Genomic DNA, 16,943 nt, shown 5'->3' with positions numbered 1-16,943 from the left:
TGGTCTCCCTGCCTGTACCTCCTGTGTGCTGGGGTTACAACTCCATGGCTGGTTTATAGGGTGCTGGGGACCAAGCCCGGGGCTTTGTATAGGATAGGCGAGCATTCTACCAATGAGCACCATTCTCAGTCCTGAAAACATATTCTTTTTTTTTTTTTAGATTTATTTATTGTATATGAGTGCTTTACAGAAGAGGGCAGCAGATCTCATTATAGATGGTTGTGAGCCACCACGTGGTTGCTGGGAATTGAACTCAGGACCTCTTGAAGAGCAGGTAGCACTCTTAACCACTGAGCCATCTCTCTAGCCCCCAAAACATATTCTTAGAGACCTGAAAATTATGAAATGTGTGTTAGTAATTTGTTTCATAAAAGTATTTATTGTTTACAAATAGCATAGGTTTTTAAATTTTGACATCTAGACTGGTTTTCACTTTTAAATGTATAATTTTCTAGTATTTCACTGTTGCTTCTTTGCAAAGGTACTACTATTTATCCAAACTCTCTTCAGTTTGGGATTATGCCAGGGTTATAGGGAGCAGAAAAAGGTCTAGAATATTCTTAAGAGAGCAGAATAACATTTGAGGCTTTCCACAGTATCACACAAGAAGGAAGGTGGGGTTCCTCACACTCTGGTTTGCAAAGCTCACGTGGTCCCACAGACATGTCAGCGGTGTCTATAGATGCAGCAGGAGCTCGAGGCTCGCCCTGCGCTGGGTAAAGCTGCTGTTCAGAAGGTGAATAAAGGTCAAATGCACAGTACCCCTGTTATGTGAGTCCTTGGGGACACGGTGGGGTGATGGCATGCCACACGAGATCTTACGGTTGCTGGGGGGACATTGTTGAGGGCTACTCCAGGGGTCAGTGTGTGTAGAAAAAAAAGCAGCGGGCTGAAGAATGTCTGAGAGGCTTGTGGAGGAAGAGTGGCCGGCCCCTGAAGCCAGCCCTTGACTGTGCAGAAGCCAGGGCTTGTGGCCAGCCCATCCCTCCAGGGAACGCTGGGGAAAGGCGAAGATCTCTGTGTGAGCATGCAAGGTAGAGGGCCTGTGTCCCTCAAAAAGGACTTAACTATGGTTTTTTTGTTTGTTTGGTTGGTTGGTTGGTTGGTTGGTTGGTTTTGGTTTTTTTTCTCCCTGCATCATTTTCTCTTTTTGGATGAAGGCCAAATAAGCAGATACTCTCAACCTTTGACCAGAGCAGGCATGAGAAGTGTGATTGTTGGGTCGTCAGCAGTCCCGTTGCAGTCTTGGTTACATTAAACGCTCTTGACCGAGAGACCAAAGATGAGAGATTTTACTAATAGGTGTAGGAAATTTTGTTTTGTTCTGTTCTGTTCGAGGGCTGTTCATGCGTGTGTGTGTGTGCATTGTGCGCAGGTGAATATTCGGGCAGGTGTGCGTGCGCACCCTCCTATAGAAGCCAGAGCAGGCAACTGGGCCTTCCTCTACCACGGCCCAGCTTGCAACATTGCAAAGGGGTCTCCTGTTGAACCAGAAGTTCACTTGGCAAAGCTGGTGCCTCAAGAGAGCTCAACTCCCCAGTTCTGGGTCAGTGGCACCCCCAGCTCTTTACCAGGGCTCAGTTCACAGATCAAGCACTCTCAACCACTGAGCCTTCTCAGCTCGCCTTTGTGCTTCCTGTTTTTTTGTTTTTTAACCCATGTTTGATTGATTCCTTTTTAACAGAAGCATCAATAATCTATACGCTATTTGATGACTCGGCTTGCACATTCTCTTTCTTTCTGTCTTGTTCTCTATACCCTCTTCCCCTTCTTGTGTTCACAGACATGTTCTGTTACACACCACACACACACACACACACACCCTTTTCTCTCTTTCAAAATTGCTAACGTCTTTACAGTTGAATTCACCTGTGACGCCTCTTTTCTTTTGCTTTTCTAGTTTCTCCAGGAGTGATACAGAACGGAGCCAGAGTCCTGAGCCGAGGGCTGTTTCCTGGTGTCCGCCCATTGCCGATCACTCCCCTGGGGATGACGGCAGCCATAAGGTAAGGGAAGGGCTTGCTGTGCGGAGGCTGCCTGGGCAAGGGGACACACACACACACACACACACACACACACACACACACACACACACACACACACACACACACGTCCTCAGAAGGTGGGGAAGATCTAGTTTGGGTGTTCTGCAAAATCAAAGAAACTGACAGCACACCCAAATGCCGTCATCATCTTGTTTGTCCAGAGAGGAGATGGGATTATAAATTAAGAGTTTTCGTAAAGAGGGCAAAATAGCATAGGAGGCAAGGGTGAGCCATTCTGCATCACCTAAGACCCAGTAAGCAGTGACTGGAGAGAAATCCCACTCATTGTAAACTTTTAACTCTGGCCGCCTGCCACTTGAACCTAAATTCAGCTGTGTTTGAGAAACAAGCAGCCCACTGAAGAATAGACAGATGCCTGAGGGTCCTGCAGGTGTGCCAGTGTTTACCTGGGAGTCATTAGCACCCACTACAGGCCAGTGTCTGCCACTCCTTTGTGTGACAGATTTTCTGTGTAATTCTAATCACTTCCCAACTTAAGTGAAAATATTTGTCTTTCAGGGATTTTTTTCCTCCTTCGACTGAGTGGCAAAGGCCATGTTTGTTTGTCTTGAGTCTGAAGCTGTTATTGACATAGATGAAGTGTTACTTTTATTAGCTGATCATTACACTGCTTGTATTTGCTGGGTTCCTTTGCATATAATTATGATGCGAAATCTCCTCGTAAGAGCATCTGTCAATAGTGTAATTGACTCGAGCGTGTTGACTTTTTACTCAATAACCTCTGAGATTGGCCCATCCTTAGACATTGGAAACCTGCTTATCCTTAAATTTGCCAGGACGAAGAGTGCTCAGGATGCAGTGTCCAGTTACTGCTCATGTCGCTTAGTGATCTCTGCCTGCTCCTGCTGCCGAGTTCCCAGAGGAAATTCCCTGCAGAGGGTCCATTGAATGGATGGAGCTAGAAACGTATGTCAGTGGAAGAGTGCCTGCCTGACATGCACTAGGTCCTGTTCCTAATGTGGTGTGTATGTGTGTGTGTGTGTGTGAGAGAGAGAGAGAGAGAGAGAGAGAGAGAGAGAGAGAGAGAGAGAGAGAGAGAGAGAGAGAATTCCAATAGATGGAATGTATGCTCACAAACATGGGAGAAGAGGGCGGGCCAGAGTTCTTCCCTCATGCCCCTATGTGCTGCCTCCCATTAGGGAGGTCACAAGTCTACAGAATCTGAAAATCTTAGTTTTAATTTCAAGGTCCTTTTCTAAGGAAAAAAAATTTTTTTTAAAGCGTATGGTGTTTTGCCCACATGTATTGCCCTCTGGAGGCTAAAAGAGGGTGTCATCTCCTAGCACTGGATTTACGAACAGTTGTAGTAAGCTGAGTGCTCTTAACCATTGAGCCATCTCTCCAGCACCAAGAATTCTTTTTGAAAATGTGACATATCTGGATGTGGGGAGCATAGAGGGCAGAGGACAGTGTGCATGAGAGTCCTGGGGACTGAACTCGCATTGGCAAGCTTAGCAGCAAGCGCCTTTACCAACTAGGCCCTCTCATTGGCCCCCTATGTCCACCCTGATGAGAGAACTAAATGCCCCAGTGCTCACAGAAGACTGAGAAAGTGGCTATGAGGTGAGTCCTTGTGAGGGGGAGGGCAGCAGTGCCCAGAAACTGTGCAGAGGAGGCCAGGAAACAGTTTCTAACCATCAAACCTAACCTGCTTCGTCCTCTATGTTAGGTGCATACCATCCATTTTTTTTGCATTAAAAGGGTTTTGATCTGCGTAAGCAACATATGTCTTCCCCCTTCAGCTCACTGAGGCTTATTTGCTTCATGTAGCTGTAACTGAGTCATTGATTCCGCTGCGTGATACTACGATGTGTGATTGTCCCACATTTTAAAAAGCCATTTGGATCATGTATGCACATTTCACCAGCCCTTGATACGAAGTTTTTAGGAAGAGTTTGGCATGGTGCCTTTAACCCCAGCACTTACGAGGCAGAGGCAGGCAGCTTTCTGTGAGCTCAAGGCCAGCCTGATTGAAAGACACAGACAGACAGACAGACAGACAGACAGACAGACAGAGAATATCAAGAATGTTATCATGGCCGGGCGGTGGTGGCGCACGCCTTTAATCCCAGCACTTGGGAGGCAGAGGCAAGCAAATCACTGTGAGTTCGAGGCCAGCCTGGTCTACAAAGCAAGTCCAGGCTCGTCAAGGCTACACAGAGAAACCCTGTCTTGAAAAACCAAACCAAAACAAAAAACAACAACAAAAAAAGAATGTTATCAGAGTAACAAAAAATTCTATCCAGTCCTATTTTGCTATAGTTGATCATTGCCAATCACTGGATTTCATCCCCATAAAAAGATTATTTCACCTTAAACTAACCAAAGATTTTTTTTCTCATTTTTTTTCTTGACTGTGGTGAGTTGCATAGCAAATTTGCCAACTCTGAACAACACTTTTATTTCTCAATGCTCGTTACGTTTGGCTCACTGTGTTCTCACACCCTGCTGGAGTTAGTGAGCTGGCATCTTAGAGACGGATTGTGGCATTTGGTTTATGCAGCCCGTCCCTCTAGCTCTGTCCGTATCTAGTTTTAGTGTCAAGATTATGTTAGCCTCATAAATTAAATTGAGTATTCGTCCTCATTAATCACTTTTCCTGTCCCTTTCTATATGAAACCTAATGTCTTTATTGCCTAATAGTTGATGGAACTCATTTGCAAAACAGTGTGGTGCTGGCACTGTCCTTCAGCATGGTTAGTTGTTCATTTAATTTGTACAGTGATTATAGGGGAAGTTGGGCTTGGTATTTCCTGTTGAGCTATTTTGGTAACTCTGGGAATCTGTCCATTTCACCTAAGTGTTCAAGTTATCTTGGCATAAAGTTATTCTCAGTATTTATTATCTCTTAAAATATCCTTTATAGATATATTCTGTTTTTTATTTCATTTGCATCTTCTTTTTGCTTGCTTAATATTGTCATTTTCCCCTAAAATATCATTTTATTCGAAAAGCCCTGTTTAAAAGTGTGTGTGTGTGTGTGTGTGTGTGTGTGTGTGTGTGATGTCCACAGTGACCAGAAGGGGGCATCAGTTCTCCTGGAGCTGAGGTTACAGATGATTGTGAGCCTCCATGTGGGTCCTGGGAACAGAATTAGGGTCCTCTGCAAGAGCAGCCAGTGCTCTTAGAAGCTGAGCCATCTCTCCAGCCCTTTCATTGACTTTTGCTGTTTGTTTACCTTTCTTTTGTCTTCTATTTTTCTTTGTGTATACTCCATACTGTTTTTTAAAATCCTTTTTCTACAAAGTTTAACATTCTAGTTTCCTTCAGACCACAGCCTTGTTGCGTCCACAGCCTTGCTGGCCTCTACTCTCATCGTTGCTGAGCACTAAGCATTTTCTGATTTCCACTTTGATTCCTTATTTTGACCTGTACATATTTTTAGAAGCATATATGTGACTTTCCAAGCCAAAGAGGGTGTGGTCATTTCTTGCGGTTTTTAGTTTCCACTTCAGCGTTCACCATGAACTCGGCTGCATGGTGATGTGAGACGTCTAGGGAATTTGAGACATGTAGATTTAAAGCCCCAGGATATATGGTCAAGTATAGATAGATACATAGTTTAGCACAAATCAATTTTCAAGTATTCCAGGTGTAATTTTTAAAAATATATCTTTTCCATTATTTACTTGTTCACATATGCGTTAAATCCAGACAACACTCCAGGTGTGGCAGCGCATTCCTGTAATCCCAGCACTCAGAGAGGCATAGCCAGGCGGATCTCTCTGAGTTCAAGGCCAGCCTGGTCTACAAAGCAAAGTCCAGGGTAGCCAGGACTGCACAAAGAAACCCTGTCTCAAAACAAAACTAAACTAAACTAACAAAAAAATCCAGTCTACACAATAGCCTCTTCTCTCTCTCTCTCCCTTCCCCCCCCCCTCTCTGTGTCTGTCTGTCTGTCTTGTCTATCTGTCTGTCTTATGTGTGAAAAGCCTGATTGACTCTGAGAGTGACGTGTTGAAATCCCCCATCATACTGTGTGGGTTTGACTATTCTTGCAGCACCCTGCCTATAGAGATGTATTTTGAAGCAATCTTATTGGAAGTACTCATGTTGGGAACCGTTTTCTCCCTTGGTGGATGGAACATATGTAGATTAGACTACTCCCACTTTCCTTCAGTTTCCTCCTATTGGCCGGATTGGAAGTTACACATCATGTTTCCCTTTTATTGTCATCTAGAAGTCCTGACATGAACCTCTTAAAATGTTTGATCAGTTATCTTTAACCTTTGATCAGTACCAAACTTTTTGAATGCTTTCACTTTAGTTCTTGCTACCCCCCAAATGGAGAGCTAATTTGCCCGAATCCTTGGCTTCTGTTTTGCTCTTCAGTCACCCTTTGCTCACCTCTTCTTGCTAATCATTTCTTCCTAAATACCATGCATTCCTTCTTAGATCATGTTCATGTTGCCCAGATACCGTTCGTAAAGAAGTTCCTGTAGCGAAGGTCTGTTTGTAGTTAAAGCCTGAGCTGGTGTCCATTCCTGGTGTGGCAGGTCTAGCCTGAGCCTCTCTTTCACCTTGGGAGTGTTGTGGGAACCTCACCCCCACCCCTTTACCTCACGGCTGTATGGGCAGCTGGTGCTTCTCCCTACCCAATGGTGTGTTCTTTCTGTCACGTTTGTATTTCTTCTTTGCTCCATTCTTTAGTCTTGTGACTGTAATCCTGAGTAGCTGAGACTGCTGGGGTGCAGTGCTCTTGTTGGGGATCATTGTTGGGTCGTGTTGTTTAGTTGCTTGATTTCTGTGGAGTTTTCATGACCTTTGTTGTTTATCTCTTGGCTTACTTTTTTTTTTTTTATTTGATAGTGAAAAGTGGCATGGATTTCATTTTTCTTTCCTTCTTTCTTTCTTTTTTTAGACATAGTCTCATATAGCAAAGGTTGACCTTGAACTCTCTGTATCCACCCAAGTGCTGGGATTGTAGGCATGTGCCTACAGGTGTTTTGGAGCCTGAGATTCATGACTTGGCCCAAACAATCTGTCCAGGAAGCCCCAGGGATCCACCCATGTCTACCTCCTCAGCACTGGGATCACAGATAGACTCCAGAGCTTTCACATAGGTGCTGAGCAGACTCCTAGCACTGAGCTAGCTCCTCAGCACCAATGCCCAGTCTTCACCTCAATCCAGCCCTTCCCTCATCCTTCCCATCTCTTAACCATACTCTACTCCATGGTGTATAGTTCATTATTCAGTCCATAAGAGAGGGTCTTAGCAGGGCATGGTGGTGCACGCCTTTCATTCCAGCACGCTGAGGTAGAGGTAGGTGGACCTCTGTGAGTTTGTGACCAGCCTGATCTGTAGAGCAAGTTCCAGAACAGCACGGGTGGGGGAGGGGGCAGACTGGCCAGGAAGTCACTGTGCCTGAGCCTCCTGAGCACCAGGTTTCTTTACCTTAAATACTGACCTCACACCCTGAGTCAGCTTGTCTTAGCATGTGCAGTCTTTGTACCATGGGTTCTATTGTTTCTCTGCTCTCTGTCTCTCTCTCACTCCTAATGGTGTGTTTCCCTTGTGTTTAATGGTTTTTAAATGATGAGTCTAGGTTCTGTGGGCGCTAATTATTGGAGTTGGAGTGCATTCTTCCAGAGAGGGATTTGCTTTTCAAGCTTGTGGACACCTGGGAGACCAATGGGCTCGAGTCCATTTTAACTCTCTTGCAGTGACCATAAAATCCATGAAGCTAGCAAAATCAATTTTCCATCCCTGCTTCCCTTTCCTCCTCCATCAGTCTGGGTCCTTGCCCCAGTCCTGGGGTAGGCATTTGTTCCCAGGAAAGCCTGGCTGCCTGATTCACTCATTGCTCACGTTTCAAGTTATTTTTAAAATTATTCATCTGTGTGTAGCCGCTGGGATGGGTGGGCACATGTTTGTCTTTGTGGGCCACTAACACTTCCCTTCTATTATGTTATTTTTGGGAATGCATGTGATTATGTGTGTGCAAGAGTGTGGTGCCCATCCATAGGACAACTGTGGATCTCAGGTTCCACCAGGGTTCCCAGGATCAAACATAGGCTGTCAGGGTGGCACAGGAAGTGGCTTTCGCCAGCCCTCCCCTTATTTTCTCATGAACTCAGGGTACCTTTAAAATCAGCTGCTGTGCCTTCCTTATCTAACACCTTCTGAAGCATAGTCAGAGAAGCTTCTCCCTTGCCACCTGCTCAGGAGTGCACGCCCCTTTCTTTGCCCTGTCTTTCTTCTTGGGGTCACTTTGGTAGAAAAGCATTGCATTGCCTCAGGTTCCCTACTTCCACGATCCCTATGTTAATTCTGTCTGCTTTTCACATTCAGCAAGAGGTCAGTCTTTAGGTCAATACCTTAGGAAGGCAACTCTTCCAAATGACAGCCAGTAGGGTCCATAGCGACCCCGTGGATACCAGGTAACCTGCACCATTTAAGTAGGATGGAGCAAATAATTAACTGTAGGGGAAACCAGTAGTCAGCAGAGGCCCCCACCTCGGCCTCTTGGTTACAGACACTGCTCAGTTTTGGCTTGAACTGCTGAGTTCACTTTCTTTATTCCCATGTAGTTGACAAGAGGATGAGTTCCAAGCTGAGAAATTACTGGCATTTCCACTGCCTTGAATGTGAATTTAAATGAATGAATGAATGGTTTTTGGCTTTGGTTTTGAGGAGGAGACACTTAGTAAACGCACCTTCCAACATGTCGAGGATGGCTGATTTCGTTTAAGTATTTGGTGTCCAATAATTACAGCCCCTGCAGCAGGAGGCATTTGACACCAGCTCAGTACAGGTGGCCTACACCATCATGAGACACATTGCACCAAGTTATTAATAATTGAAGGAGCTTGTCACTCCCAACAGAGTTTCAGTGTGTAATTTATGGATCATAAACTGGTGCTGAGATCTCAGAGAAAGTTAACTGTATTAAGTAAGGATGAGATCTGGCCATAATCCAGTTCTCACACCCTGAAGGTGTACCAACGTGCCTACCTTCGGCCACAGAGTCCTGCCTGTGGTCCTGCTGGCTCTCTGTCTGCACAGTACACAGCCTTCTTGGGACTTTGGCGAGATTTGCTTAAAAGTTCCAGTTGAACCATCCAATTCTGAGTACTAGCAAGACTAGTTAGTACTCTGCTGTGGGAGGGGTCTCAGGGGTGTCCGCATTTTTTGTTCATCTGTAGAAGACAGAGCTGGGTGATGTTCCAGGCTGGGTGTGGGGTACTGTCATGGGCACTCTGGGTAGTCTCGTCCGTAGCACAGAGTCCAGGACCGTAGACTACCCCCACTTCTCTACTCCCTGTATCTATGTGGGCTCTCCAGGCTGGAAGTCTGTCTGTCTCTCTTTCTGTCCATTCACCTTCAATCTTTCCATTGAAGGAAGAGGAGAGAAAAAACACAATGAACGCCTCCATTTGACTAACCAGGAAGTCCGTGGGTGTCCGGCTTCCTGCCCAGTCTACTGGTTTTCTCGCTCTCGAGGTTTGCTCAGCGAAGGGCCACAACACTCTGCTGGCCCCTGCTACTGACGTTGTCCTCAAGTCCAGGACTATTATAAAACATGAAGATTTGGGGCTGGGAGAAGTTCAGCAAGCCTGTCGTGCCCACCCCCCCCAAGATTGAGCCCCATAACGCATACACAGAATTGCCCTCTAACCTCCACGTATGTGCCTGCACACACACACAATGAAATGTTTTAAATAAGGGTCCATAATGGAACTGATTTGTCAAAAGCCAACCGTAGCCCAGTTTACTCATCCAAATGTATTTGGGTTCTCAAAGAAACTGTTTCATACTTTTAATAGAAGTTTGTTATTTATTTCATACTGTCTATGCTCAACAACAACAAAAAAGATCAGGAAAAGCACATATGAGACATAGGTTTTTATTTGCTCTTGATCCTGTAATACTCCCCGGTAATCTGCGCCAGCTGTGTTCATTCATACACCCAGTGCACAGGCAAGAAAGGAAAGCTGCGGGGGAAGGGGCAAGAGGGCAGGCTCTAAAGCTCAGGGCTGTGTCCTGAAGCAAGCCCTTGGTAGGCTCCTAGCCTAGGACTTACCTTGTCTTTGTGCTGGATGCCCTCTTCCTTCTGACAGAAGGTAAACGAAACTCTCCAAGAGGTAGTTGTACACAGAAACACTAGGCAGGGACCTTGTGGTGGGAAAAGAGAATTAGGAAAAGACAGCAAGCAACCCCAGAGAACCTACCCCTGAGCCAGCCTGGTGGGGCACCATCGCCATTTTTACATAATCATCATCATCATCATGCCATTCTTTCCAGAATGTTCCCTGCCCCCCCCAATTCATTGTCCCTTCAGCCATAAGTAACCCTTGCCTCCTGCGCTCATCCATCCCTCCGCCTCCCACCAACCCTGAGCATCTGCCATGTGCCAGGCGTGTTGGGAAGGTGGCAGCAGGTGAGCACAATCACCGTCCCTGCCCACCCATGAGGAACTCCCAGACACAAAAAAGTGATCCAGGGCGTGAGGGACACTGGGATACCGGATGGGAAGTTCTAGCAGGGAGCCATGTTTTAGGGAATTGCAGGAGAGAGCTGGTCCAGGTGGTGTGTGTAGCTGAGGGCTTTGAACTCAGTCTTACCAGCTGTGTGGTTTTAGCACTTCCTAGCATTCGTTCTGACCCATGTAAAATAAGGAGTTAAGCACAATCAGGCCTCAGCTGGCCGTCTGTTGGTGGGGAGCTCAAGAAACAGTAACTTGCCACCCTCTCCTTCATGGTCCAGCCTTGACTCATGTTTTGTTAACAGCTAGACTCTTCATTAACTGCTCCCCCCGGGTCCTCTCTATAGTGACGCTCCTCTCTTGCATGCTCAGCGAACACTGACAGATTGAGTGGGTAGGCTCACAAGGCACGGCTCTTTGCTGTGTGTTATAGGCACCTCGTGCAGCAGTGCCTTCGACTCTGTGGTGCCCAGCCAACTGGGGCTGGTGGGATCTTACTCCACGGTGCTGGGGCTGGTATGTGAAAGATTGTCCTGCCTGTCACCTCAAAAGGATTGTTTTGACAGTTCAGACTCACAGGTAAAGTGAAAGTGTCAATGGGAGCAAGGATGAGCAGGAAAGATACAAGTGGAGATTGGGCCCCCCCCCCCCCCCCCCCCGTCTGCAAAGCTCACGCACCTGTTACCCATGGTTTGGAATTGCTAGCAGTGTTTGCAGGAGCCCAGGTGCCCCGCATCTTCACCGGAGATGATGTAATTTGTTGTTCCCTTTTCGTCTGCAGGAATAGCATCACCAGTTGCCGGATGCGGACTGAGAGTGAGCCACCGCCGTGTGGCTCCCCAGTGGTCAGTGGCGATCCCAAGGAGGACCACAACTACAGTAGTGCCAAGTCCTCCAATGCTCGAAGCACCTCTCCCACCAGCGACTCCATCTCCTCCTCCTCCTCCTCAGCCGACGACCACTATGAGTTTGCCACAAAGGGGAGCCAGGAGGGTAGTGAGGGAAGCTTCCAGAGCCATGAGAGCCACAGTGAGACAGAAGAGGATGACAGGAAATCCAGCCAGAAGGAAGCCAAGGATGCCATGGGGGACAGCGGGTACGCATCCCAGCACAAGAAGCGTCAGCACTTCGCCAAGGCCAGGAAAGTCCCCAGCGACACACTGCCCCTCAAAAAGAGACGCACAGAAAAGCCCCCTGAGAGCGACGATGAGGAGATGAAAGAGGCTGCCGGTTCACTCCTGCACTTGGCAGGAATTAGGTCCTGTTTGAATAACATCACCAATCGGACGGCGAAGGGGCAGAAAGAGCAAAAGGAAACCACGAAAAATTGAAACAAGTCTCTGATTTGTTTTGAACTTATGGCCATTTGGTTTCAGCATGTCAGGAGATTTCTAATGATTTGTGGCAATATCAGCAATTTTTTTTTCTTTTTCTTTTTTTCCTTTTGTTGGTTTGGTTTCCTTTTCTTTCTTTCTTTCCTTTTTTTTTTTAATTTTAATTTGCTCCCCCCCCCCCACCCTCCTTTGTTTTTGGACCCTTAAGAAATTTTTGTTTAAAGGAGATTGAAGCCATAGAAACTCATATCGATACTCAGCCGCTCTACAAAAGCTTTTCTTTATCTGAAGACAAAAACTGAAAACAAACAAACAAACAAAAGCCAAAATTAACCATTGCTTCCTGCAGCCTGTCAGAAACCTGTGAGCTAAGCCCACAGGGGTGTCACTGTTGATGCCACAGGAACACTCATGCACCACCTGGGAGGCATGCCTGCAGTCATCACTGCTTAGGCCCAACCCTTAGGTTTAAAAAGTCAGTTGTGTTCGGAGTGAAGCTGGGAAGCAATTGCAGAAACTGAAGAGCCCATTTCCCTAGGAGTAGAGTATCCCCTAGGGATATGACCCCTTGCTCTGGTCCTGGCCTCCCACCATGCCAGACACGCCAAAGGCATTGCCGTGTGGCAAGCACAGGGCTTGGCTGCCAGTCCTCTGTGCTGCTTTACTTTGAACCAGTATATCGGGTGTCCGCAGCTAAATTCGAGACACGGGAAATTCCTAGAGCCATTGTTAACCACTGAATTCTGCTCTGTATTAAGAAGATGCTCCAAAAGCCATAAGCCTGAAGGTTGGTCCTGTGCGCTCACACCTGCACATGTGCACGAATGCGCACACACACACATATACACAACTTAAAGGTGATGCAAAAACAAACAAACAAACAACAGGCTGTGCCCTCTTAACTGCCCCAGTGAAAAGCAATCTTTGCCCAAGAAATGACAGTAGCTGTTACAAAAGGAAAAATGGTGCAGGTTCTTCCCATCTAAACAATCTGATCCAAGTGGGGGGCGGGGGGTGCTACGAAAACTGCCATTAGTGTTATGGTGTCTTTTTAAGAGGTTAAAGGCGCATTGATGGACACAAAAAGCAAAAATATGGCAAAAAAAATACAACTCCTATACTGCCCTCAAAAAGGGCTTGCAATTAATGTCAGGACTCATTTTTGCAAAAAGGAAAAAAAAGAAGTCAGTGATTTTTTTTTTTTCACATTCAGCCAGTGTAGCCAGCAGAAATTTCTGATCCACAATGCATGGATTCCTTTGAGAAAAAAAAAAAAAAAAGAAAAAGAAAAAAAAAATCACAAAAACAAACTTTTTTTTATTCAAAAATAACAAAGTTCTTGTAAGGTAAATAATGTATTTAGCATGAAGCATGAATTATTTTCATATAAATATAGAAAATAGAGAGAAGGCTATGCCTCTAATTTTTAAGCCCTTAGGCTTAGAGGTTCTTTTTTTCCTTATGTTTTCTTTTTTTTTTTTTTTTCTTCTTCCTTTATTTTTTTCTTTCATTTTTCTTTTTTTTGTTGTTTTTTTGTTTGTTTGTTTTAGTTTTTTGAAGCAGGTGTTTAAGGTTTAACCTTCTTCAGGGACAAATTCTGACTGTTGGGGAACTTACTCTGCAATATAAATTATTCTCACGCTCCGGTAGGGCTTGGATGGTTGAGCTCTATGCTGCCTTGTCTGCACTCAGCCCCGCCCCCTCTGATTCTCGACTGAAGAGTGTGTCCTTCCCTTTGTCTGTATGTCTTTAACATGACGCAATAATTCGAGGGCAAACTTAGCAGTGTGTATGGTAGAATCAGGAGAATTATGGGACGCCTACTTGAGAAAAATCATTACCGTGATTTGGTTCTAGGAGAAGGCAGTGAATAATTATGCAAATTCGCCAGAAGAAGGGGAAACATGCTAATGGGCCTTATTGGGTGAGGGTAAGTGATGGGTGCATGGGTAGGAGGAAGCAAGCGATAAGGGGGTTAGATGGACCAGCCCTGTGCGTTTCACCGCGGGACAGTGTGATTCCACAGTGAGAAGGGGGTTGGCCATCTTTGCCACTTCAGCACAGTAACCACCTTGGGACTAAGACCATCTAGATAGCGAGAGCTGAATAACACCAGACCATGTCACACAAGCCAGAAACTCCAGTTACCTTTGCCAAAAAAAAAAAAAAAAAAAAAAAAATTTTTTTTTCTTGAGGTCTAAAGAGAAATCCCTAAAACAATCTGGCATCCCATCCAAATGGAGGGAACTTAAAAAAAAACAAAAACAAAAAACAAAAATACTACCCTGGCTCAGGATCAGATGTTTGGGAGAGGGAGGAAACTGAGGTGACCTTGAACTTTAGGAACAGGGCAATAGTGGGCCTTTAAAGCTTTGCCCACCTGTCAGAACCAGGCACCATGGCAACCGCGCCAGCCTGGAAGGCCAGAGGGGGCCTCTGGTGCATTTCCCCCTACCTAATCCAAGGGTGGCTTTAGAAAGAAGGGGGGTGGTCGTCCCACTTTAGGGCAGGCTAGATTTAATGCTCCCCCCCCCACCTAGGCCCCTCCTCCCCCGCCAGCCTGGGCTCTCAGCATGGGGGTTCAGGGTTAAACTCGAGCACAGGTATGTTACCTGGTGCTCTGAGCCCTCTTTCTCCACAACTTCTGACGCCCACAAGCCATCCACAGCTCTGGAACCTGAGCCACACTTTGGTTTCTGTCAGGTCACCTAACCAAGTCCAAAAGGCCATCTCCCCACCTCCACCCCCAAGATGGTCCACCTCAGACCTGAAGGTAAAGGTGAGCGCTTAGCACTGTTTCTGGCAGGGGACTTCTTCCGATGAAAACCCCCCATGGGCTGTCTCCCCTAGTGTCATTTTTTCGAAGGGGCAGAGGCCTCTTTCAGAGATAACAAGATGCAGTGTGTGTGTGATTTACTTTTCTGATCTCGCAGGGATCTGGAAAACTATCTTATACAAGTGAGTTCTGAACCCCAGAACCGCTCTTTTTGCATAAATACCTCATCGGGCAGCTTTCTAAGTGTTATTTTCCTGAGCCTCCCTTGGCACCTTTGTTGGAATTTTCTGGAAGACTTGTTGGGGAAACTTTAGTAAGGGTACTTTTTTCTATTTTCCTTCTGTTTTGGGAGGCATACACATTATGCATAACCAAAACAATGGCTCAATTGTGTTTAACTCTGTATTTTGACTGTTGAGGCGAAAACAAAGTTACCAATGTGTATGTGGCTGTTTGTAGCAAAGTCTGCCGACTGAGGCTGTCTGTGTCCTTAACAAGCCAAGGGGCAGGAGGCACCCTCTCTTTCCCCTCCCCCAAGAGCAGTAGAGAATTTAAGCACAAGCCTATTTGTGAAAGAATATTTTGCTTAAGTGTAATTCACTTTAGTCTTGGACTTCCTTCCCAAACGTCAGGTGTTCTTTTAGCTTTCAAACTAGCCTCTGTATCCATTAGTCTGACAGATCGCCTGAGCATCGTTAAAGGGGTGTGGTGTTTTGTTTTGTTTTTCTTTTGTTTCTCCTGTGGGGAGAAGTGGTGGTTCATGTGTCATTCCAGTTTCTCTCGTACTCACATGGGGTTGGGGGGGGGGGGGAAACGGGGAACTATAGCAATATTTACAGATGCTTTGGTAACACGTCAGCACCGTGACAGTACAACTACTGGCTGTTGGCCCTCGGACACTTTAAGAGAAGTGATTCGCTTTCTTTTCGTAGGTGAACTACACATTGACATTTGTAGCCTGCTCCTGATAGTCTTTTCTCTTTCTCCAGTACTTCGTGGAAAGGGTTTGCACCATAGATTTTTTTTCTTTCTAGTCTATCACCAAGCCCCTCCTTCCCTCCCCCTCTCCAGTCAGTATATTTTTCAAGAGTTCTTTTGGTAAAGCTGGCTCTCTGAAGCTAAAGTTGAACCAAACCCACATCTGGACGGTGGCGTAAGGAAGCCGTGGTCAGGATGACTGAGGCAGGCAGGTCTCCATCCCCGGGATGAGACTTTTAAGGAGGAATATGGGTTGCTGCCCTTTATGGAGAGCCATTCAGCATGCCTAATGCTTTCTGTTCATAGCAGTTCCTACCACGGGGCATTCTAGAAGGAGCATTGCATTTGGTGGCGCCCAGGCAAGAGACAGGGCGCCTTTGGTGCCTAGCCTGAGAGGCCAACACAGCAGGCCCATGTGCAGTGCCCCAAGCCACCAATTTGGCTCTCAGTGGTGCCACTATGGGACCTCTGGCCCCTCTCTGAGGGGGGAGGGGCCTATAACATGACGCCAGAGTTACAAGTGACCTGCATGGGAGGTTTTCTCATATATGGGATTAGATTTAATTCAGTGTGATTTCTCTTTCCCCCTTCAAACCTTATTCAGGTTGGGACTCATTTCTTTCTGGTGGATCACAGCTGCCCAGATGTTCCAATTGATTTTTGTGTTTCTATAGAGGAGTCCTTTTCTTTCCTCTTCAGGAGTTTTTTTTTTGTTTTGTTTTGTTTTTTGTTTTGCCACCAAAAGAAAACATTGGAACATATGTCCCCTCTTGATTGTGGCTTACCAGTGTTGACAGTTCAGTCTTTCGTGTTGTCGGTCCCAGCCCACCAGTACTATATCAAACACTGTTAGGCACATGATGCAGCACTGTGATCTAATTTAAATAATACTTTTTTATTATTTATACTACTATATATAATATACATCAACACTTTTGCTATATAACCTAAGTGATAAACCCTTTTTAGTTACCTGTCAGACTCTAGACTTTGGTTTCTATTGCAGTTAACACAGTTACAGAATTGTAATGGTGTCTTGGGTTTTTCTTTTTGTTTGTTTGTTTGTTTTCTTTACTTTGTAACGGAATGTGTAAATCAAAGTATATACATTGTGTGGTGTTCCTGTTTCTTGGGATGTCATGAGGAGTTACACACGGCATTCAGTGTTCTGTATAGACCCCACCCACCTTTGTGAATTCATTGTTAACTCCTCTTCCTTTGAGAGTGCGCCTGCCATGGTGGCTAACTCCCAGCGTCCTCTCTCCTGCTGGCTACTCTTGAATTAAGCACAGACTCGTCCACTCGGTTGCTTTATCATGAATAATGGGTGTGACTTGGTCACTTTTCCACCCTTCAGCAAACA

At 45.8% G+C, this 16,943-nt stretch overlaps 1 protein-coding gene across 11 annotated transcripts in view; it reads left to right on the top strand.

Annotated features, from left to right (window-relative positions):
- Foxn3 (forkhead box N3) overlaps positions 1-11,958 on the top strand; it is a 380,871-nt gene extending 368,913 nt beyond the window's left edge. For 10 of the 11 annotated variants that reach the window (XM_051150395.1, XM_051150364.1, XM_051150366.1 and 7 more), the window contains 2 exons: positions 1,901-2,006; positions 11,274-11,958. In XM_051150395.1, coding sequence (XP_051006352.1) covers positions 1,901-2,006; positions 11,274-11,823 — 656 coding nt within the window. In that variant the 3' untranslated portion in view covers positions 11,824-11,958. The remainder of the gene's footprint in view (positions 1-1,900; positions 2,007-11,273) is intronic. The other variant, XM_051150399.1, reaches the window with a different exon arrangement.
- The last annotated feature ends 4,985 nt before the right edge of the window (positions 11,959-16,943 follow it).

The sequence above is a fragment of the Acomys russatus genome, chromosome 1, assembly GCF_903995435.1.
Source record: "Acomys russatus chromosome 1, mAcoRus1.1, whole genome shotgun sequence".
NCBI lineage: Eukaryota > Metazoa > Chordata > Mammalia > Rodentia > Muridae > Acomys > Acomys russatus.
Note: the sequence above shows the minus strand (reverse complement) of the source record. Positions and strands in the feature narration are given on the sequence as shown.